This window comes from Podarcis raffonei, chromosome 1 (assembly GCF_027172205.1).
Source record: "Podarcis raffonei isolate rPodRaf1 chromosome 1, rPodRaf1.pri, whole genome shotgun sequence".
Taxonomy (NCBI): Eukaryota; Metazoa; Chordata; class Lepidosauria; order Squamata; family Lacertidae; genus Podarcis; species Podarcis raffonei.
In genome coordinates, this window is record NC_070602.1 from 109,156,257 (window position 1) to 109,181,024 (window position 24,768).

A 24,768-nucleotide genomic window follows, 5' to 3' on the forward strand; every position below is an offset into this window, starting at 1 on the left:
CAACACTAGAGTTCTGATATTGGTTGGGCCAGAGCTTTGGAGGAGCCAGTAGGGAGAGGGAATCTCTGTCCCTGAGGAATAGATCTGATCTATCCTACGTCTTCTGGAATTCCCTTCCAGGGACCATCAAATTGCACCTTACATCTATCTTAAAAATAGTATTAGCTCCAGTAGAATTCAGTCCACAACAAAGCATGCAAACATGCATATTAATAATATTCAACTTACTCTACATTCTTTGTCCAATCAGGAGGGTTACTTAGAGTCATAAATACGCAGTTGGTCAAAATAGTGCACATAATGAGCATGCTGAATAATGTAGATTATATCATTAAGGAACACACAGCGGGAAATCATATAATTATTGATCAACAAAACACAAAATTAATGGGATGTTCTGTTTTTATTAAATCAATACATTTGTTTAAAAAGCAACTATGGGACAATACATTAACTTCTTATTTTTTTGAAATCCAGGACTATAGTAAATGTAGATAAGGGCAGGCATTATTTAGATAAGGGGAAACAATAGAATTCATTTCCACCAAAGACCATTGCTCACTCGAGTCAATATTCCTTGGACAGAACTATCTCAGAACCCATATAGATATGTCTCAGGCAGCCACAGCAGAAACTGAGGCCTCTGAAAATTTGTTTTTAATTTAAAAATATTGCAAGTAGCACAATCACTAAACGGTCGCAGATGTAGTGAAAATTCCAATAGCTAAGGTGAATATGAAAATATATAGAATGACCCCAGTAGAGCTTTCAAATAGTAAGAAAACAAGTGTACAGTGGTGCCTCGCAAGACGAAATTAATTCGTTCCGCGAGTCTTTTCGTCTTGCGATGTTTTTCGTCTTGCGAAGCATGGTCCGTCGCAACTGCGCCTGTTCAAGCGGCATTAGGAAAAAAGCGAATGAACTCGCAAGACGTTTTCGTCTTGCGAAGCAAGCCCATAGGGAAAATCGTCTTGCGAAGCGACGCAAAAACCGAAAAACCTTTTCGTCTTGCGCATTTTTCATTTTGCGAGGCATTCGTCTTGCGGGGCACCACTGTACTCAATACGGGATGTTAATAGCAAAATATTTTAAAAGGGAAAGCTGTGATATACATGCAGCGGCTGTGCAAAACTGGTGCTATCCATTGAACTGCAAGTTCCAGCAGAATGAATGTAGATGCTGAAAGTCACAAACTGGAGAGGGTGTGCCAAAAGTAGAAGAGTATTTGCATACAACATGGGTAGCCGATGGGGTGCCCTCCGGATGTTGCTGAACTCCAGTTCCCATCATCCCTGACCATTGGCCATGTTGGCAGGGAATGATGGGAACTGGAGTGCAACGACTTCAGTAAGGCGTCATGTTGATTTAGGGTCAGATTTCTTCTGGCTCAAGCTAAAAAATAACAATCCATCTTTAATTAATAAAAACCTAAGAACAAAAAAATAGCCTGCTGGATCAGGCCAATGGGCCGTCGAATCCAGCATCCTGTTCTCACAGTGGCCAACCAGATGCCTGTGGGAAACTAGGAAGAAGAATGTTATGTACTGAAGTTCTCACCCTAGGCCAGGAGGGGGATACTGTAGATAGTTATGCAACTAAAGGATTGAAAGTGTCGTTCAGTGATTGGATAGTTTTAGAAAATTGTTACAGTTACGTTGTACTGGAGCTCTATATAAGCAGGCTGACTGAACCCTTCAGTCCAGTTCTGTCCTGGCCTGTGCATAAACAAGAGCTGTTTGAAGAATTGCTGTGTTGTCTGATATGTTCACCCACAACTTAACACAGAACATGAGCGCAAGAGCACTCTCCTCTCCCGTGGTTTTCAGCAGCTGGTATTCAGAAGCACTGCTGCTTCCAACAATGGAGGCAAAACATAGTCATCATGACTGGTAGCCATCGATAGCCCTCTCCTCTGTTTAATCCTCTGAAAGCCACTCAAGTTAGCAGCCATCACTGTCTCCTGGGGGACCAAGTTCCGTAGTTTGACTCTGCGCTACAATGTCGAAAGGTCATTGTTTATCCATAGGTAAAGGTACAGGGACCCCTGACCATTAGGTCCCGTCGCGGACGACTCTGGGGTTGCGGCGCTCATCTCGCTTTATTGGCCGAGGGAGCCCGCGTACAGCTTCCAGGTTATGGCGAACCAGAGCAGCTCACGGAAATGCCTTTTACCTTCCCGTCGGAGCAGTACCTATTTATCTACTTGCACTTTGACGTGCTTTCGAACTGCTAGGTTGGCAGGAGCTAGGACCGAGCAACGGGAGCTCACCCCGTCGCGGGGATTCGAACCGCCAACCTTCTGATCGGCAAGTCCTAGGCTCTGTGGTTTAACTCACAGCGCCACCCGCATCTATCCATACACAACATAAAACATATGTTTATCCATACACAACATAAAACATGACCACATTTCCAAACCAAATATATTTCATTCTACAAACTTAATTTTCCCTACTAAATTGCATTTTTTTCTAGCTGCATTTTTTATCGTATTAGCCAACAGCACAGTGAAGTATATGTGAATAAAATATGGATCCTCACCAGCAAGTTACTCCACAATGCAAGTAATATATTGGTGTTACAAAGCATCATTTGATTCTGGATTTTTTTGAGGTAGAGTTTTGTCAACCATGAGAACGGGAAAAGATCAATCTCAACCAGTCGAGCTTACTTTCTGAGCCAGCCGAAAGCAAACTTGTATACTTCATTCAGCCAAGGAGTTTACAAAAAGGAGGAAGCAGGTGTTTAACTTATTTTCCTCACTGAAATTGGCAAGGCTAAAAAAAAAGTGTAACGTTGGTTGACTTCTTGAATTAGAATGGTGCAATCTAGCACTGATGCATACAGTGGTAGCTCTGGATGCGAACGGGATCCATTCTGGAGCCCCGTTCGCATCCTGAAGTGAACGCAACCCGCGTCCGCATGTGCGCGGGTTGCGATTCGCCGCTTCCGTGCCTGCACGTGATGTCATTTTGAGCGTCTGTGCATGCACGAGCGGCAAAATCCGGAAGTGACGCGCTCCGTTACTTCCAGGTCGCTGCAGAGCGCAACCCTACAGTGCTTAACCTGAAGCTACTTCAACCCGAGGTATGACTGTACTTGCGAAATGACAAATTTATGCCACTTGCATCTACCATTTGCAAAGTGATTAATTCATACAAATCTAAACGCTTCATAATCTACACTTTCGGTTGTTAAAACCTATGTATGCCTACTGTGCCAAAACCTTCCCTTCAATATATCAAAAGTTTTCTTTCTTTGTGAAACAGACTTCCATTTTTCTACCACTTTCTCAGGGCACACCAGTCTTATTTGCTGTTACGGTGGGTGGGGCTTATCATAACATTGTGAAGTGGTCATGAGTGACATGTGAGTTTTTCTCTCCATTACACATTTCCCTTGAGCTTTATTTTAAACATGGGAGGCCTGGGAGACTGATTATCAGGAATCTAAGATTGGTGCAGTAACACCTCTTTTTACATTCTTTTTTTGAAATTTGATTGTTAGCAATAATAAAGCAAAGTAGAACAATTTTGTATCCAGGGAAAGGAGAGTAGGAACTGGCAAGTCTGTCCATTTTGGTTTTTCCCGTTTCTCATTTTTTCCCCCATTCACCACATTTCCACATCAGTTTGTGTTTGTTTTTTTTAAAAAGTGTTCATGAAAATACACCAGCATTTTATTACAAATTTATCCCAATACATGTTTGCATGCAATTTTGCCCAAGATAGATATTTTTGCAAAGCAATTTCCGCTAATATAACAGTTCTGTGTTTTATTTTTTACCACAATATCTATTTTTACACACAATTTAGCCCAGTATATGATGATCATTCCCATTTTAATTAATTACCAGCACTTTACCCTACACAGATTACAATTTAAAATGCAATATTAAAAACAGTTTAAATACTTGTAATTACGCTGCGAGACCTCATTTGTTTTTGTTTTGATGTATAAGGGAATAAGTTATTGTTAAGTATACAAGCAGGAATTGTAAACTGGACAGCTAAGAGCGAAGGGGAAAGGGAGAAGAACAAGAATTAAATTGGAAAATGTGACATTTAAGATTAGATATAAGGGTTGAAATGTGAATTGGGATATAAATTTGTAATACGAAGCAGTAAATTGGGGAAAATAGGGACACAGCTAGGAAGAAGAGCAGGAAGTCAACTTTTTTGGGGGAAAACGTATTAAATTTGATGTAATTTGGTATTGATTGGTTAAAATTTGGAAGACTAATAAAAACTATTTGGCAAATCTATAAATACTTGCAATTACAAAAAACACAACCACAAAATCCAGGGTGGAATTGTTCCTGCTACTTGGTTGGAGAACTGCATTGCAAAATTCAGAAAACTGGAATTTGAAGGAAGGCTGTGTTTTTGTTCTCATATTATTTCAGAAATTGTGGATTAGGTAGACTCACCTTGAAATGTGAACTGTGTTGAATTTCTCCTCCATCCTTACTGGAGAATGCAAACCACTGGAGAGATTTGTAAAGTGAAAGGAAGGACGCTCACAAACACTTCTTGACCATTTTGGAAGGTGGGAAAGTACAACAAATGTCTTGCATCCACCCAACCCATGAGAATTTCTCCCCCCAAAATTCTCCCCCTTTTCTGATTTTGGAATTCAGTTTCTTTTGTCATAAAATTGGTGGAGAATGTTCGAAGCACAGGAGAAGATTTTGGCACAGCACAGCACTGCATCAGGTGATTTCCTCTATCCAAAGTTGAAAGGCTTACAGTAGTGCAGAACGAATGATACAAATTTCTACAATCTGTAGGAAACTCTACTTTAAATCAATGGTTTATTGTGCAGAGAACGTCTGCTAGTCTTAGCCGACTTACAACACAATCCTATGCATGTTTACTCACATGTAAGTTCTATTGTGTGCCCTTCTCCTAGGTAAACGTGATTAGGATTGTAGCTTTAAGAAGGTCTTCCATTGGTGGCTGTTATATGTGCATCTGATTTGTCACTGATGAACCATACCAGGTATACAAAGTACAGTCATACCTCATGTTACGTTTGCTTCAGGTTGAGCATTTTCAGATTGCGTCCTGTGGCGACCCAGAAGTACTGGAAAGGGTTACTTCTGGGTTTCGCAGCTCACGCATGCGCAGATGCGCAAAATGACATCACACGCATGTGCAGAGGCAGCAAATCGCGACCCACGCACATGCAGACACGGGTTGCATTCTGGTCATGTTGCGAATGGGCCTCCGGAACGGATCCCGTTCCCAACCAGAGGTACCACTGTAATACATTTGGACCATTTCATGACCTAAGAAAAATACTGCTGCTGCTGAACATCCTTCTCTATTTTGACAAAGCATTGGACACAGCATTAACACTAACCACCTGGCCCCTCCCCCTCTGATTGGGCTTGCAGTTGGGTGCTTAAATGGTAAGACTAGCATCTTCCAGGATCATGTTCCAAGGATACAACATTTTAAAGGATTTTATCAATGGTGTCATACTACAGTAGCTGAATGGCAGTTCACACCAATTACATAGCACATATAAAGTTCAAAAGGTAATGTGGGTGCCGAAATGACAAAAATGACCGGAAAGCTCAGGAACCAAGAAGACCAAAAGGAATGGGAAATTTTTTATAATTTATCTTGGAGGCCACTGTAAACAGATGAAAACATTAGCAGGATTGCAGCAACACTTGCAATGTAACAGGTATCATGGAGATAAAGAAGTTATAAAGAAATATGGAGTACTGGAAAAGATGCAGTAGAAAAGATTTAATAACAGAACCCATGGAGGGGAAGGTGAGAAGTCCAGAGATTCAGAGGAATCTCTTAATTGTGGATATGTGTTGTGTTATTTTTATAACTTTATACTTGTAAAATCAAATAAAAATTATTTCAGAAACAAAACAAACCCCCACACACAAAAGGTAACGTGGGTAGCGCTGTGATCTAAACCACTGAGCCTCTTGGGCTTGCTAATCAGAAGTTCAGTGGTTCGAATCTGAGCGACGGGGTGAGATCCAGTTGCTCTGTCCCAGCTTCTGCCAACCTAGCAGTTCGAAAGCATACCAGTGCCAGTAGATAAATAGGTACTGTTGCAGCAGGAAGGTAAACGGCATTTCCATGCGCTCTGGTTTCTGTCATGGTGTTCTGTTGTGCCAGAAGCAGTTTAGTCATACTGGCCACAAGACCCAGAAAGCTGTCTGTGGACAAATGTTGGCTCCCTCAGCCTGAAAAGCGAGATGAGCGCCGCACCCCAGTCGCCTTTTGACTGGACTTAACCATTCAAGGGTCCTTTACCTTTACCTTATACATTTCAATGCACGTGCATCTTACCCATGCAGAAGCTCCAATGACAGCTGTCACTGAGGTCACTGTTAATCAGATTTGTGGGAGCACCGTATGTACAGTAGAGCTTTGATACCCAACTAGAGGAATGGAATAACCTGTGTGCTCCATTTGCTATAAACTAATCTATTCCATAGGTATTTGTGACAGGGTAGGAAGGTGATTTCAGAAAGTCTTTTGAGAATTTTGATAAGCAAGTTTGAAACATTTTCATTTTAGACCTAATCATGTAAAATTAGAAACAGGGATGGTCACGAGGAAACTGAAGAACACATTTGTAGATTGCTATCTTATGAAAACAAGTGAACAGTTTCAAAAACAACAACTGGAAAAGGATATGAATGTACCAAAATCTTAATAGATATTTTTCTAATAGGGTTGAAAGGAGTTAAAATGTATAGGGCAGGAGTGGCACTGAATCGGAAAATTGCCTTTCCTCTATTCAATACTATAAAAGTCTGGAAGAAAGAAGAAAAGGTGAGAGCAACTTAAAGTCATGCACTTCTACAATCATCTTTCATTATTAATTTCCCCCAGTGATTAAAAAAAAACCAGTCACTGTGAACACATCCTTTCCTGTCAAATGCTGTATTGTTATAACTTACCTGATAAGCAGGACATTATTTACCATGTAAGAGTATTCATTGCCCTTTGCAGATGCATTTTCCTCTTCATATTGTTGTTATATCGTTTGTTTGCTGTTCCACTCAAACGCCTTTTGGTAGAAAACTTAATAGCTGGCTCACATTTTACAATACATTTTGAAGCACCTCTTGCCTTGTGCGTGAAGACCATCTCTGAGAACCTCCTATTGGGGAGGGTCTTATGATGTTGCTGAACTGCACCTATGTAGCCCTCTCCCTACACTTCCTCAGACATTAACCTGAGAGGTACCCGAGCCATTTGGTATTCTGGACAAACTTGAAGACAACAAATATTTTCCCTCCCATGTACACGAGTATACTGATGTTTCAGTCTTTGGAGGGTTGCATAGGTTTCACTCTTTTACTCCTTAGAAGAAGAGCAGAAAGAGCCTCCATTAAGTGTTTGTGCTCTTTTAAAGGATGGGCAGAAACAGCCGCCATTAACTCTTTCTCCTCTGTACTCAAGTGCTCAAATGAATTGGGAAAGGGCTCTTTTTGCTGTAGTATTTATTACTTTTTAAGCAACCATCCCAGTTTATCAAAATCCCAAAGCTTTAATCAACTGAATGCTCCAGTCACTATAAACTTTGCCCTCCAAGAACCATATTATTTGACTGCTTATGGTGGCAGTTTGGCACAGATCAGAACTGCCCATTTTGCATGCTGCTCCTTAACAAAATGTAGGTTTAAGAAATCAACCACAATGACTCCAGGGGAATTATTGGATGTAACAGGGAGCAGATATATCAGAAGCCTGAAGTGCCTTTTTTTTTTTTTTTTGCACTCTTCATTTGATAAATCAAACTATGAGATGTCCGCTGCCTCCCTGGTGCCAGGGCAGGGATATTCTGAGGATACCGTAGCACAATGCTTTGCAATATAACAGACACGACAGTTGGTGATTCACCATGCAAAGTGCCAGGACAAGCAGCCTCTGGGTATACTTAGAGTGCCTTGCTAGAGTTGCCTGCATGGTACTAGAAGGAAAGGAAGCCTCTGAATGTACACAGGGTTGTGTTCACTGTTAGTCATACTCAGGGTAGACTCATTCAAATAAAAATGGTTCAGAACCATTAATTTCAATGGCTCTACAATGAGTAGTCAATAGTGGGATGCAACCTAAAGTGGCTTGTCCCCAAGGAGAAATGTAGTCACCAAGTCACCTGCATGGTACAAGAGAAGGAAGCCTTTGGGCATGCACTCAGCACAGTAAAACTAACTGAGCATTAGTTAGTTATGAGCAGACTTCTGGCATATCAATAAATTTGCAGGATTTTTTTTTTTTAAGGCATGACGTGGGCATCAAAAGGGGAGGGAGCAAAGAAACTAATGTGCCCTGGCCACAGCCTCTGTGTGTAAATCTGGCAATGATTTAACAGCTGCTCATGCTGTCTATAGAGCATGCAGGTATGGACGCTTGCAAAGCAATGTCTACAAAAGTGCTTTTAAGAAACCCCAAACTGAAGTACTTCAAAGGCTGATGTGTGCGTACACAGCCTGAGGAAGCATCATTTGAGTCAAATGCAATATTGCATATCAACATGAGAAGGCATATGCACCTTCATCGTAATAATAGCATGAACATATCTTGCTGAGTTGGAATTTCCCTTTCCAATTTCAAAGAGGAGAAACAGGTATGCAGGATAAACAAGCCCATCTAAAAAGTTTTGCTTCTTCCCAACCAGTAGAATTTGTTTCCTCTGTGAAAATGTCCTTGGACGATTTAACAACAGTAATTAGCAATGGAATAACTAACTCAGGAGAATACCTTGCCACAGCTGTTGTTCCTGTGTACATGCAACCAGCAAAGGGGAGGAAATTCATAACCAACCAAAGGAAGGAATGGGTCTTATACTCACTAGGGGTTTTAGATGGCAGTCCTTCCCAGTCCTATCTTGAGATGCCTAGGACCGAATCTGGGATCTTATGTTAGCACAGTAAGTATTCTACCACTGAACAATTACCCATTGCCAAGTTTATTGTATTGGTTTTCCTAGCTTGCACAGTTTGACTATTTCAAAACAAGTGTCATTGTCCCATAGGATGTCCTTAAAATGTCAGGAGAGAATAAGTGCCATGCGCAAGCCAGCATTCCATAGATCAGGTGTGACCCCCCATAACTAGCTGCTTTGTATGTCCATGAACAGAACATCCTTAACATTATTCCGTTTTTTCACAAGGAATCTATTTGATTGGTGTGATTTGACCAAAGCATCTGACCAAGCTGCCTTTTGTTTCAGTGAGCATATTCTTCTTCATTTCAGTTAGACAAGGTACCCAGGGAAGGAGCATGATGTGAACCTCACAAGAGGTACTACACCTCTCCTAACATCCCACACCCCACCCCACACTCAGCTTTCACCTGTGGCTCCTAGAAGCTGTCAACATGTGACAGAGGCCACATCCCAAGAAACAGCTTCGACAGGCTGACTAAACCAGGTGAGGACGGCTGATGGGTCTCAAAACCTCAGTGAGTTGGGGATTTCTCCTGCATGTGAATACAGGCTCCAGCGGATTGAGCAGACAAGACTAACAATGGGTCCAATGGTCAAGAAGGTGGTTTCTGCATGTGCTGCAGAGGAAAATGAGGGGCTGATGGGGCTTGTCAACCTGAGAAGGTAGCCCATCTAGGAGAAGGAAAACTCTGATCCTAAACTTCCACTGCCTTGCAGTATATATTTGGGAGAAGAAAAGGCTAAGGAGTAAAACCTACACAAATCTGGAGCAGAGTCCATTGTACACCTCCTTCTGGCAACTCCTGCAGGAGCCAAGCTGGTGCCTAAAGTACTGCTCTGCTTTCCTTTGGACCGCATCAGTGAGACTGAAAGAGAGGTCTTGCCATCTGGGTATCCCAGGACCTCCATACACACTGCCCAGTCTATGATGTATGTTTTTTAAAAAACTGCTGCATTGATTGATTGATTGATTGATTGATTGAGATAGATAGATGATAGATAGATAGATAGATGATAGATAGATAGATAGATAGATAGATAGATAGATAGATAGATGATATAGATATACCGGATAGATAGCTGTCAACTTTCCCCTTTTTTAAAGGGAAATTCCCTTATTCTGAATAGGATTCCTCACAAGAAAAGGGAAAAGTTGACAGCTATGGATAGATAGATGTAGAATAATTGTTGTCAACAAACAATTCAACCACCCAGCTAATCAATGGTCTCAGAAAATATGAGAAGCTAATAACCAGTCATTTAGTCTATGGAACAGTGTGTGTGTGTGTGTGTGTGTGTGTGATCACTGTTGTCTCCCGCCAGCTTTTCGCTAGATAATTTTCCAGCAGAGTTGAAATACGAATAGTTTTCGATGTACATATTGAGAGCAAATGATTAACATCCTTGCAGTGCAATCAGTTGTCCTTACCCAGAAATGCTGGTTTTCAAACCTGGTAGATCACAAGTAACAGAGATCCCAGAAAGACACATGGGAAAATTGTAGGCTGTGTGCCTGACTGCAAGGAAATGGAAAAGGAAAGGAAAGGGACAGTGTAAAATGCTTGATATGAAACACTCACTTTTTGGTTAAGATAAAATGGGTCCAGGTCTTCCAAGGGAGTAGCCACCATGCCAGGAGGTATGTCTCCATAAATAAATGGCAGTGATTTTCCAGCCTCCAAGTCACTACTGGGCTTTGGGCCATTTTCGTCGTCGTCTTTACGGTCTTGTTTGGACTGCTTAGCCTTCTCTGCAGCAATGCGTTGCTCAATAGCTGCAAGAGACTCTCTAGTGAAGTAGTGGAAGCTGTCAGGTCCTGGTGGTACAAGCACTGGCTGCTCCATCTTTTCATCCTGCTCATTTTAATTACCATTTATTCTCCTGCATAAGGAAGTACTGCTTAAGGAAATGGGCAGGGAAGGAAGGAAGGAAAAAACGAAGAACAGAAATTACTAAGCAGGGAAGGAACACTTCCTCCACCAACTCTTTCTGATGCAAACAAACGACAGTACTACGTTGTTAAAAAGAACTTTCAAAAGAACGAGCCCTTGGATTTCCAAGACACAATCCATCAACCCGCCTTGCTGCTGTGCACACTCCATTTCCTTCAGTGAGATTTGCCTGTGGTTCAGAAGAGTATCTGTTTTTCCTCTGGCAGGACCTCCGGACCATTAATTATTATTTATTTATTACCCTTTGTTAAACTGATGTACTACCCTATATACCCGCAGGTCTCAGGGCGGTTCACAGGATAACATCAGAATAGAAAAACCACAAAATACGGAATCAAAATACAACAAAACCAACCCAACAACCCAATTTCAATGGGTGGCATAACCAATCGAAATTGATCGGATGAAGCTTTTCCCGGCATGCAGATCTAATAACGGGGAAATTGTGAATTTCTGCTTGTTGCGGAGCTGTCAAAAGACACAGGGACCTGACCATAGGGTTCTCATATAAGCCCACTGGAATGAATGGAGATTGCCCCGCAGAAATGCACAATAGTTTGGCGTCCTAAAAATAGCTTATTGATATGCCAGCTACTTGAGACAAAGCGCTGAGCCGTTCTAAAAGCTATTTGATCTTTTTTTAAAAACACACACCAAAAAACTCCAAGCAAGTGTTATTGGAGGGCACAGCGTTTTACTGCAAACAATATTTTATTAATTACAAAAAAATAAGAATGCTACCCTGCTGCAGAATCCTAGGGGGAACACATTGGTTAATTAACAAAAGGGTCTAATTCAGTGACTTGATTTCAGCTGGGTTGATCCTGTGAAGATATTTTCAGAATCAGGTCAGAGCAAAACCCAGCCTTGCCTTCTCCTCTGCAAAATGCAGGCAGAAAAAATATAGCAGATAGTTGGGGGTTGGGGTTGGGGATGGAGACACCACGTTTCCACTACAGTATGTGGCTCTTGCAGAGTACTCCTGAGAGCCCACATGCTTGTTATAGTTGGAAACCGCAGCATATGCTCTTAATTCCTTTTAATGGATTTGATATTTTGGAAATATGCTTAAGAGCGGAAAGAGATGAAACAGTGTCACAAATATACCGTATGCAGCCAAAAATCAGCATGGCAACAGAGGGAGGTTGGGTGGGGGGGGGGGAAACACCAAGTGCTGAGGAAAACTGCTTATGGTGCACCTTTTATGCTGCTGAGAGATTTTTCTTTCCTTCTTTATGGTTTTTGCAGGCTGGGTTTTCAAATGTGAATTTGGACAGAGAAGAGCACATCCTCCCCACCCCCACCTCCTCCGAGAGACTAGAGCGTCTGCAATCTCCACCCATTGGCAGGATGCCTTGAAGAAGGCCTGCTCGTTAGTGCCAGACCTAATACACTCGGGCAAAAGCGGGAGATGAAGAACAGCAGAGGAGTGCAAAAGGAAAAGAGGGAGGTGGAAGGCATGAGCAGAGCAGAGAAGCGGTGCTAGATCAGAAGGAGGGAAGCGTGTGCTGCTTTATTTTAAAGGAATGGGGAAGAATCAGAGAGAAAGAGAGACAGGGATATCTATGGAGAGGGGAAAGGAGGGGAGAGAGAAAAGAGGAGATGAAGAAATGACAGGAAAGAGGGAGTGAGAAGAGAAAAGATAACTACTACTTTCGATTGCGTAAGACAAAGGAAAAAAAGCAATTGTTGGAACGTTCAATGAAGAAGACATAGAACTGCCAAGTAGAAAGACCAGTGAGATATTAGAATGATTTAGGGGGGAAGGGGGTGTTGAAAACTGTCTTTTGGTTGTGACCATTTTGTTTGAAATCAAATTGCAAAACAAAGGAAGGAAGGAAGGAAGATCTGCAGGGAAACCACTGGAAATCTTTGTTTTATTGCAAGTGTTGGGGGGAAAGGGTTGGGTTTTTTTGTTTTTTTGCTTAATGGCAAAAGGAAAATCCCTACACTGCAAAACAAAAAACAACAAAAACAGCTAATGGATCCTTAATGCACATGCAAAGTAAATAAAGCCTGAATTTCAAAGGTCTCCTTTGACCATGTCTGTTAAGTAGATGAATCCCAATATACTTCAGGTTTAACATCTGAATTGACATTTAAAGGACTATATAAGGGTGGTTCACTTAAAACAGCAATTCTAACTTTTCTAGATGGGTTATAAGCCAGATGGAATCAGTAAGCACTATATATTACAAGACTACCTGAATCTTCACATGGAGACGGTAATAGTATAATTGGTTTAGGAGTTCTGCAATGTTCCAGTTACATTTATCAATCATTTCAGAAACTCATACAAATGCATACTTTTTTTGGAGGGGGGGAGAAATATGGACTTCTAATAGAACAGAAACGCCACTACAATTGGCCAAATGATCAGCAGTATTGGTTGAAAAAAATCAAACTACGGTACATGTGAGCATTATTAAAAAGAATTCAGTTTCCTACTATACTCATAAGCACAAACTGACAATAGGACGGAATTGGTTGCCCTAAAACTCTTAACACAGATTTTAATTTTTTATTTTTTTTTAAAGTAACAAAGCATGACTCAAAATTTGGAACCTTTGTTGGTGATGAAACAAGGTTCCTGGCAGCCATTGGTGCATGAAAGGATGGGTCAGCACTCTTGGTTGGCTGTGACTATTGTTCCAAGAAGTGGCCTTATAGGAAGCACTTTGCTTCTTCTGTTCATACTACAGCATCAGAGAATGGTGCAAAAGGGAGGTATAGAAGGAAGGGAGAGAGGAGGAAGGATGATGTTGCAGATGTTCAAAGTCCTGGAACAGAGAATCCAGCCTCATTCACACACATTGTGCTTGTGTTACAAGTGCCAACACTAAGACTGGGGAGTGGGAGTCTACACACAGCACACTGCTACAGAGGGTGGAGTGGGGTGGGTGGGTACCCCTATTTAATGCAGGTCATAGGCTCCCAAGTTGGGTTTACCCTTAGATGCACTTCCAGAAGGAGGGCCGGAGTGGAATAGTGTGGCTTACCCAATGCCTATGCCAAACTACTCTACATGTAGAGGAGACCCAATAAAAGTTGTGGCCTATTTTACTCCCAAACTATATGCTGCTGTCTTGTTTGGCTAGTTACTCTGGGAACTGGAGGGTCATGGGGTCTCGGCATTTAATGGAGAATCTGGCCACATTTGCCCATGTTGTGTGAAAAGTGACAACATACTACAGAGGGTGAGCTCTCTTGACCTAGAAGATAACATTACAGTGGTACCTTGGGTTAAGTACTTAATTCATTCTGGAGGTCCGTTCTTAACCTGAAACTGTTCTTAACCTGAAGCACCACTTTAGCTAATGGGGCCTCCTGCTGCCGCTGCGCCACCGCTGCACGATTTCTGTTCTTATCCTGAAGCAAAGTTCTTAACCCTGAGGTAATATTTCTGGGTTAGCAGAGTCTGTAACCTGGAGCATATGTAACCTGAAGCGTATGTAACCCGAGGTACCACTGTATTTCCCCTGCTGACTGAGCTAAACTTAGATAGGACATTATTATTATTATTACTATTATTACTATTATTACTATTAATTATTATTATTATTATTATTATTATTATTTTAAGTAAACCCCACCACAGCTGCTATCAGCCCCAGGAAGAAAGCTTCTGAAATATACTCAGAGTCGCAAAGTGATTTCATGCTCTTTATTCAGCTCATAGTGGTGAGGAGGAATGAATGCAAGTCCCCTCAAAGTATCTGCTTTATATATATTATTTACACAATGGGCTGCACATGATTGGCTAATTCCGGAATTCTACTGTAAGCCAACCAGGTTGTGGATTCACTTCTATCTGGAGCATGATTGGGTGGTTCCTGCCAACCAATCATATTGCTGCATTGTTCTAGGACCAATCAGACTGCTGCATTCTGAATCCTATTGTTCTAGGACCAATCAGACTGCTGCCTTTTGGATCCTATTGTTCTAGGACCAACCAGACTGCTGCAGTTTGGATCCTATTCAACTCAGTACATAACAGCTTCCTTTGCTGGTAAGGGCAGTTTCCTTTCACGGGGTAAAGAGCAGATTTGCTGGTGGGTGGAAATTTCCATCAGGACTGTGGTGAATGGGTAAGAGTGCTGTCATACCAGTACTGATTATCTTCTTTCATCCTCCACACAGCTGTTATTTACCAGGAACAGCCTAGGCAAACTCAACACAATCACACATTTAATGTCACATTTAGCTTGGCCCTCTGTATTAGCTTGGTAGTTCTTTCATGCCTGTGTAACTGTACAAACTACTATGTATACTAATGGTATCACTTAAATACTAAATGCAGAGAGGATCAGTTCACCTAAACAAGCATTACTTCTTTTATTCATTCAGTTGTATCCTTGGAAATATGGTCATGTGAACACACACACACGCACACACACACTCTCTCACACACGTATAGGAGTAATAGAGTAGACCCTGGCGGCATCTACACAGCTATAAAAAACACTCTGAAAATGCTCTGGGGAAAAACGATTTTAAAGCTCACAATGGAAAATTTCATAGAGTTCCTATTTCAGCTCCACATCGCCACCTGGTGTCACAGTGTTACAATGCATTTATAATGTTTTATTTTTACTAATGTAGCTGAGTCCCCTGTGAAATAGATTTACGTCCACTGATCTCAGTGGGTCTAATCTGAGCATGGCTTGGATATTGCCGGCATGTTGTAGAAATGCAAGAAAAGGACCCGATTTAAATATCACAACTAGATTTTCTCTTTGCACATAATAACGAGGGAAAGCACATTCATCGTATATTGTCTCAGAAATACCGAACTCATCATAGCTTCTAATTCGTTAACGTTTCTTATATGCTTAATTCTGCCTCCAATAAACTGCAATGACATTCTCTGCATCACTGTTCCCTTGCCTCACTTCCAGCAATTAACACATAACATTGTTGGTGTCAAGAGTATTGATCATCATAACAAGGTAGCCAGTCTCTCTAAAACCTGAGCTACAGTTGGCATCTAAACAGTTATTACCTGCCAAGTACAGTCCTCTTCCTTACAACTACGACATACGGTGTGCACCAGTGATGACCCTAGAGCCTGAGAATTACTGGCAGAGATTACCCTTTTGTGAAAAAGCTGCCTGCACTCTTTTATGGCCAACCAACCCAAAATATGTTGTGTTTATTATGGGTACTGAAAAAGATACCCTTTGACCATTTAGGGTTTTTTTTGTTTTGGTTTTTTTGCAGGCAATAGTTTCATTTATTATTGTTTATTTAAAGCATCTTTAGCCCAGCTGGAAAGGCTCCCAAAGCAGCTTATATAAAATCAGTAAGAAAGAAGGCAGTCCCTGCCTGCTTAGAATCTGAAAGACGGGACGCAAAATGAAAAGGGAATCAGGTGGGAAGAAGAAAACAAACCCATTTCAGAAACCAGTTCTTAAAATTCCAAAGTTTCTAGAACGACCAGCTTGAAAAGAAACAATTCAATGAGAAGAAAAGCCAAAGGGAGCTGTCCCTTCAGCAGAGCCAATGAGATGTATCCTGCTTGTCTTCTCTCCCCCTGCTGTAGCCTGATGGAATACCAGCTGCCCAAAGTTGCAGATTTGAAAGTATTTGCCTGCTAAGAATCACCTTTAATGTAGGGCTTAGTTTAAAGAAACAATGCCCGGCAAATTTAGCATAGGATGCCAGCTTCAAGGTTGATGTATTTTCCTTCCCTTGTCAGGTGTATGTCAGGGGAACAAAGCCTTCCTTGATTCACCCATGATATGCCCTTTTCTGCCTGCTTCCATCAGAGCATCAATAGCAGTGGAGGGATAGATGGCTGCAACAAGGTCTCTGGGGACAGACCACTTCCTTCACCCATGAAGAGGGAGGTCTGCAATAACCTATGGTGCCTGGAATACCTTCCCAGGGACTGTAGGATTGCACCCTAAATGATGTTCCCTGACAACATGTATCTGAAACCATGACAGTATACATAACAATATTACATTACTAAAATACAGTTTTCTCTCTCTCTTTATCTATGAAAAGGGTGTTGTTTTTCTGCCTCACACACTCAGTTCCTCTTGCAGTCTGAAGCTGATCACCAAGGATGTATTTGGGCAACAGAAATCTGTTACAGTAAGCAGTCCTTACTCTATATCCTTCTGTTTGCCCTTGCCCTGTGTTATATATTATGGTTTTCGCTTTTGGCTAAAAGTTGATAAATCACGGCAAACAGAAAGCAAACACAAGCTGCTGTTTCGAAAAGCTATCAAAATAAACAGGGAAGAGTGCTAATATCATTTAATTAGGTAGAGGTTTTGCCCTGGGTGCTCATAAAGGTTCTATATCTGGGTGGTTTAACATTCTGCCATTCTATAATTATTGTATTTTTTTTTTAGTGTTTTTTCTTGTTTTCTGAGTCACTTTGGAATTGAAGAGCAGGACAGAAGTGAATTAAATCTTCCTATATACATAAAAATGTAAGGTTGCAAACTGAGAGGGAAATGGCAGATTGAAACAATAGCAAAGGTTTGAGTAAATACCTTCATACATTGGAACATTTGTGGGCTCCGAATCCTTTATCTCTCACACATGAGGCAGCTGAGGAATGGACGAGGGAGAAGTTTGAGTACAGTGAGAAGGGAAAAACACTGAAAGGAAAAAAGTGGCTGTTTTGAATAGCAGAAGTTTGAGTAAAGTGGAGGTGGAGAAGCACTGAGAGGAAAATGGCAGTTTCAAACAATGACAGAGGTTTGAGTAAAGCAGTGATGGAGTGACACAGTGAGAAATGGTGGTTTTAAATAATAGCAGAAGGTTGAATAAATCAGGGGTAGAGAAATGCTGAGAGAAAAAGTGGCGATTTAAAACAATGGCAGAGGTTTGAGTAGAGTCAGCAGCAGGTGACCCGAGGGGCAGTTTAAAACAGGGTTTGAGTACAATGAGAAGGAAGTTGGAGAAGGCTTTCAATGTCAGCTTTCTGTGTGTTAGCTTCTGCATTGTACTGTCTCTGCTATTTGTCACTGTTTTTGTTTTTTTAAATAACAGTGCTCCTCCATCTCTGCTTTCCTCAAATCTCTGCTGTTGTTCAAAAGCACATTTTCACCTCAGTGTTCCTCCACTTAAGTTTTACTCAGACTTCTGCCATTGTTTAAGTACAGTGGGGAAATGGCTGTTTTAAACTTCTCCCTCTTCCATTCATCAATAATAATAATAATAATAATAATAATAATAATAATAATAATTTATTTGTACCCTGCCCATCTGGCTGGGTTTCACCAGCCACTTTGGGCGGCTTCCACGAAGACCAAAAATACACTAAAATGTCACACATTAAAAACTTCCCTGAACAGGGCTGCCTTCAGATGTCTTCTGAATGTCAGGTAGTTGTTTATCTCTTTGACATCTGATGGGAGGACATTCCACAGGGCGGGCGCCACTACCAAGAAGGCCCTCTGCCTGGTTCCCTGTAACTTCGCTTCTCTCAGTGAGGGAACTGTCAGAAGGCCCTTGGAGCTGGACCTCAGTGTCCGGGCAGAACAATGGGGGTGGAGACGCTCCTTCAAGTATACTGGGCCGAGGCCGTTTAGGGCTTTAAAGGTCAACACCAGCACTTTGAATTGTGCTCGGAAACGTACTGGGAGCCAATGTAGGTCTTTCAAGACCGGTGTTATGTGGTCTCAGTGGCCGCCCCCAGTCACCAGTCTAGCTGCCGCATTCTGGATTAGTTGTAGTTTCTGGGTCACCTTCAAAGGTAGCCCCACGTAGAGCCCCACATAAAGCTTCATGTGAGAGAGGATGCAGAGCCCTCAAATATTCCATAGTACCTTCCCACAATGTATTTCACTCCTGGTACCGTGTGTTGTCTTCAACATGAAGTTACAGATTCAACGTAGTTTAGAAACTGCATGGGTGTTTGCTTGTGACTAAAATATATGTACCACATTTATCAGTTGAGCATGACAATCTCTAATTGAGCAAGCTAACTGACAGGCCTGCTCTTAAGAGTCTATACAGCAATGTACATCAGCATGGTGTGTTTGTGTGTGCAAAGGGGCTGCAGAATGGGAAAGAGGCAGCAGCATGGAAATAGGGGTGGCCTGTGTGCAAGGGAGAGTTGGAAAAAGGAGAAAGGGAGAGGTAGTAAAAAGGACAGGGAGGTGATAATGGTGTGAGCATGCAAAGGGGGCTGGCAACAGGAAATAGGAGAAGAGGTGGAAATGGGGGAGGATCTTTCTGCAAGGGAGAGTTGAGAAAAGTAAGGCGGGGGATGGAGGGGGGAAAGGGAGTGAATGTGAAAAGGGGATGCAAAGGAGATGGCAAAAAAGGAGGAAGTAGGGGGTTTGGTAATGGGTTTGAGGTTGAAAGCAGGGGCCTGAATGGAAGCATAGGACAAGATGAAAAGGGTGCTTAGTAGTTGAAATGTGTGGGAGGTGTGGGATGCAGGATCTGGCCCTGGGGGTGGTTGGTGTGCAAGGGGGCATTGCAGAAAAGGAAGGGAGAGGAGACGTAGGCATTGGGGTGAAGGTGGAAACAGGAGTGCAAAGTGCCTTCAGAAATGAGGGTGTTTGTGAAAAACAAGCTTAGTAGTTGCATGAGATGGGAAGGGGAAACTCCAGGGAAATTAATCTGGGAGGAATGGTAGGGGTGGTGGTGAACAGAGTGAGCTGGGGCACATCACTTAGTAAATTCATAAAATGAAACAAAGGGACTTTTAAAATATTGCATTCACCATTATACTCACCTCATCGGTTCCTAAACCAAAACAATGGAGAACAGAATCTATTTATTTAAGTGTGCACCTCACCCTGTCCTGAGAACACGCAGTGATGTATTTCAAAACTTAGCTAAAAACGGCGTTGGTGGTATAGTGGTGAGCATAGCTGCCTTCCAAAACTTAGCTAAAAATGTATTTCCATATAGATCATAAGTAGCAAATGCCACCTGGGCATTTCCTAATCTGCCTCTTAGGGAGCACACGCTGAAAGTTAGAAGCCCAATTGCCTGCAACTTTTCTTTTGGGAGTTCTGCCACCCCTGCTGTACCTGGAGTGCAGCCAACATTCCTTTGCCCCCCCTCATTATCTCTACTTCATTTGGTGCCAGGATACCATGCATTACTCACTGTAGATAGAAGACTTCCAATGCCTGCCTGCTATCACTTCTCATCTCCTCATCTGCTGCTCCTCTGCCCACATGCTGCTACCCAATGGTGGCCCATCTAATTTTGCCACCTGAGGCTAAATGTGAAGATGCTGCCCCACTCCCCACAGCCCCTGCTGAAGCCTTGCTTACCGGAGTTACATGGCTGAGATTTCTGGGTTATGGCAAGATCTTGCGGGATCTCCTGTAAGATCTCACTGGAATCTGGAGGCCATCAACACCACTGCTTCTCTGGGGGTGAAGGGGTGTGCTCACCCACAGAGGCACCCCTTGTAGTCCACTGCCTGAGGGGGCTGCCTCAGACTGCCTCGTGAACAGGCCCTCCCTGCTTCTGCCCATTTCACCCTTGTGCCCACACACTTCTGCTAACCACCCCTGTGTGAGAGAAAGACCGCTTCTTCCTGCTTCAGTGGGGAAAGAAGAGCCTTGATACACAAAACTGCAGCCTGCTTTAACATGAGAGGGAGAGAGGCTGACTGACTAAGCTGTGCCTCAGAAAGCGAGGCTGGTCATTGTGACCACATGCTGATGCTGTCTGACTCATAAAAGAGAGATGGGGGATTGTGACCTAACAATGATGTTGCTTAACTAAAAAAGAACCAACCCTAGCCATTCTGACCTCCCACAGCTGGTGTCCACTTGAAGGACAGGGGGAAGTTTGGATCCTGCCCCACATTTTCCCAACTTCTTTAATAAGGAAGGTGCTCTTTCTACTTTGGACCAGACAGGATTCTTAGGTTTATGTCTCTCCTCTCAAATACAAGTTTCACCTCTTCTTAAACAGGTGGTAGAAAATTGTGCCCAACATTGCTTTTTATGACACAGGATTAGGCAAAGGTAAAGGGACACCTCACCATTAGGTCCAGTCGTGACCGACTCTGGGGTTGCGGTGCTCATCTTGCTTTACTGGCTGAGAGAGCCGGCATACAGCTTCCAGGTCATGTGGCCAGCATGACTAAGCCGCTTCTGGCGAACCAGAGCGGCGCACGGAAACGCCGTTTACCTTCCCACGAGAGCGGTACCTATTTATCTACTTGCACTTTGACATGCTTCAAACTGCTAGGTTGGCAGGAGCAGGGACCGAGCAATGGGAGCTCACCCCGTCGCGGGGATCCGAACAGCCGACCTTATTATCGGCAAGTCCTAGGCTCTGTGGTTTAACCCACAGCGCATTGGCCTCTAATTCCCCCTGATACGCTCTGTGTTATTTCTGAATGCTGCCCAGCCATTAGTTCTCTAACGTGCTACTGAAGGGCTGGAAGCCACCATGCAAGTATGAGAGAGCATCAGAAGCCAACCTGAGATGGGTTCTAGCTAGTATTCCCATGGGGAAGAAATGGAAAAAAGAATGAAAAATGCCAAATATTTTCTCTCTCAAACCCAAACCAAACTCCTGCAGAGCCATACTGTAGTCTCGCGTCAGTCACAAAGATTTAAATGCCATTCACTAAGCAGTGGTATCTGCATAGATCAATGTGGGGACAAAATTTTGCTTCCGTCAAGAAGAATTAGTTTCTGAAACAGTGTCAGAGTCACAGTTGGAATGCTCTGGAGTATTGCAGCTTCCTCCTTCAGCCTCACTGATTTGGGAAAAAAAGAGTTTGCATTCCTGCCATGTAACTTGCCTCTCCCAGTCCTTGAGGAAGTTCACAATAAAATAATAAAACAGTATCATATCCAGTTCTAGATATGAGCAACTAGTTGCTCCTCCCCTTCATCGATCACTGCCTTGCCGTGGCGAAGGGGCTTTAATAACTCAGAGAAGCTATGAGCTATGCCGTGCAGGGCCACTCAAGATGGACAGGTCATAGTGGAGAGTTTTGACCAAACGTGATCCACCTGGAGCAGGAACCGGCAAGCCACTCCAGTATCCCTGCCAAGAAAACTCCATGGACAAAGACAACAGGCATAAAAAAGTTATGACGCTGGACCAAACTGCGGGAGGCAGTGGAAGACAGGAGTGCCTGGTGTGCTCTGGTCCATAGGGTCATGAAGAGTCGGACACGACTAAACGACTAAACAACAACACACATCCCCATAGACACCCAAGGGTGCATCTAACCAATATACCGTAATATATTGGCCCGAATATAAATCGCACTCAAATATAAGCCGCACCTTTAAAATTCCGCAGGCACTCATACCCATTCTGTTTTACTGTATGTCTGTTTCAGCAGCGATTCGTAGAAGCCCATTTTTGTAAGGTCGCAAATTTAAGCTGCACTTTAACTTTTCACGGTTGGAATTTGGGGGAAAAAGTGAGGCTTATATTCAGGCCAATATGGTAATGGGATTCAGGTGTGCATTGTGATGTGCATGTAAATATGCATCTGCACCTGCGTGTGTAAATTTCCTTTACTGGATCAGAGCATACAAAATGGCAACAATAAAGCATTTTAAAAGATCATTCAATTAAATGTAACACTGTAGTATCATATCCCTTTGATACAATTGTGGAAATGTGATAGATTATATAAAACATTTCTGATTGTCATGGCCTCCCATCATGACATCAGCAGCTCTCTGATCCAAAGTCAGCAAGTTCACTTGGAAGTACTTGCAAAATTTGCAAAGGTTTTCTGAGCTGTCTACTTGAGGACTCAGCTTAGAGAAGGTCAGGTCATCTCTCTAACATGTGTTTATGCATCAAAAAATGAAACTACATTTCCTTAGCTTGTCTTTTAAAGCCAGCAGGTTTTCTTTGTAGGATCTGGTAAAACCAGTAGAGGCACAGTGAAAGTATTTTAAATCTCCCTTAAAAGAAAGGTTCAAATCAACAATGGATCTAAATATTACAGTCTTAAAGTACATGCCCACTAAAAAGTAAAGGGACCCCTGACCTTTAGGTCCAGTCGTGAATGACTCTGGGGTTGCAGCGCTCATCTCGCTTTACTGGCCAAGGGAGCCCACATACAGCTTCCGGGTCATGTGGCCAGCATGACTAAGCTGCTTCTGGCGAACCAGAGCAGCACACGGAAATGCCATTTACCTTCCCACTGGAGCGGTACCTATTTATCTACTTGCACTTTGATGTGCTTTCGAACTGCAGGAGCAGGGACCGAGCAATGGGAGCTCACCCCGTCACGGGGATTCAAACCGCCGACCTTCTGATCGGCAAGTCCTAGGCTCTGTCGTTTAACCCACAGCACCACCCGTGTCCCTACATGCCCACTAGAAGAGCACTAAATCTGAAGAAGCACAAGAGGGGGGGCAGTGCATTTGATGGCCTGTATGACTCTACTGTGAAACTTTCACAGCTCCTGGCCACTTCTAATAGGGTTGCCATGTGTCCTATCTTTCCAGGACATGTCCTCTTTTTCATGGGTATGTAAAATTAGGGTTGCCATATTTCCAAATCCGAACACAAAAGTTGTCGAGCTTTTTTATTTGTTTTTGTTGGGGGGGGGCAAAGTTGAGCTTTTTAAAGTTTTTTTTAAAGTTTTGTTTTGTTCTGTTTTGCAAAACTTTTGCAAAGTTGTTGAGCAATGTTGGGTGTATGGGGACCCTAGTAAAATGAGAGTCATCATAGAGAATCCATATTTAAAAGTAGAAGTTGGTAAATGTGCCCTCTTTTTTTGCCAACCCTGCGAAGCCTTCTTAGAACAGTTGTTTAGAGAATCAGTACAAAAGGTGAGGAGAGCTGTATTTCAAGAGTCTGTCTAAGATGGGGTGGGGAAGCTGTGGCCTGCCAGATGTTGAACTCCAACTCCCATCAGCTCCCGCCAGAATAGCCAATGGTCAAGGATGTTTGGAACTGGACTCCAGCAATATCTGGAGGGCAACGGGTTCCCCATCCCTACTCTAAGAGTATGACCCAGTGGCAGCTTCCTGCAGTCCTTTTCCTTGGTGTGCAGTCAGAGCTTCATGATGTTCCCTTACATGAAGTCTGCATATGCAAACTGCATATGGAAAGCAAAGTCTTTTGAGAAGGGCCAGTTATTGTCCTTGGAGACAATATAGAGAAAGTATCTAGCTAGGCAGACTAATAGTTGACTTGGTATACGGCAGCTTCCTTTGTTCCGTAGGCCTTACTGATCTGGTACCACATTCTGTCTGCCCTGTCACCTGAGGAGGAAGAGTTCAAACTGAAGAACCTCACATGTTGTGGTTGCACAACAATTCTGAACTATCCTTTAAAAAAAAAAAAACTGCAGTTCTTAGAATGCTAAACCCAGGAGAGGCGGCAATAGTTAGTAGAGCCCCTGATGCTGTCCTACTGTAAAAACTCCCCCCCCCTTCTAAATTTGAAAAGCAAAAAATTAATCTCACGCTTGCAAGCCACGTGAAAGGTGAGGAAGCTGGAAAACATCCTGCAATTAATCATTATTAAAGGGAATCATTCCCTCGAGACTAAGGTTGTTTAGCAGAGTTGCCACCTGTGTTCTGGGCCTCTGCTGGGTGCAGAATGCTTAGGTCATCATGGTTATCTGGTTACAACGCATGCTGTACAACCGTAAGAGAATACAACAGGAACACTGAAATTTATGACACTTTCCTAATGTGTCAATTTCATTGTATGTGTAAATGTGATGTGACGAGTTTCTTGACAATTGATTTTCATTTGTGTAAGTTAAAAGGTAAGACACTGACGTCTTTAATAGGCATATTTGGTCAAAGTCCTTAGCGTGCAAACCTATGCATGTTTACTAGGAAGTAAATCCAGCTGTTCAGTTAGGCCAGGGGTAGGCAAGGTTTACCGGCCATGGGCCGGATCACACCCACAGAGATCATCCGTGGGCCGGGCTGGCGCAGCGCGATGC

The 24,768-nt window shown here is 42.7% G+C and overlaps 1 protein-coding gene across 1 annotated transcript in view; it reads right to left on the reverse strand.

Annotated features, from left to right (window-relative positions):
- Nucleotides 1-24,768, reverse strand: part of LOC128423516 (sodium channel protein type 1 subunit alpha) — a 107,692-nt gene that overhangs the window by 43,184 nt on the left and 39,740 nt on the right. Inside the window, exons 2-5 of the mRNA XM_053408754.1 lie at nucleotides 17,393-17,450; nucleotides 10,515-10,830; nucleotides 6,673-6,793; nucleotides 229-316 (exon numbers count right to left, since the gene is read on the reverse strand). Of these exons, the coding sequence (XP_053264729.1) occupies nucleotides 229-316; nucleotides 6,673-6,793; nucleotides 10,515-10,778 (473 nt within the window). The 5' untranslated portion in view covers nucleotides 10,779-10,830; nucleotides 17,393-17,450. The remainder of the gene's footprint in view (nucleotides 1-228; nucleotides 317-6,672; nucleotides 6,794-10,514; nucleotides 10,831-17,392; nucleotides 17,451-24,768) is intronic.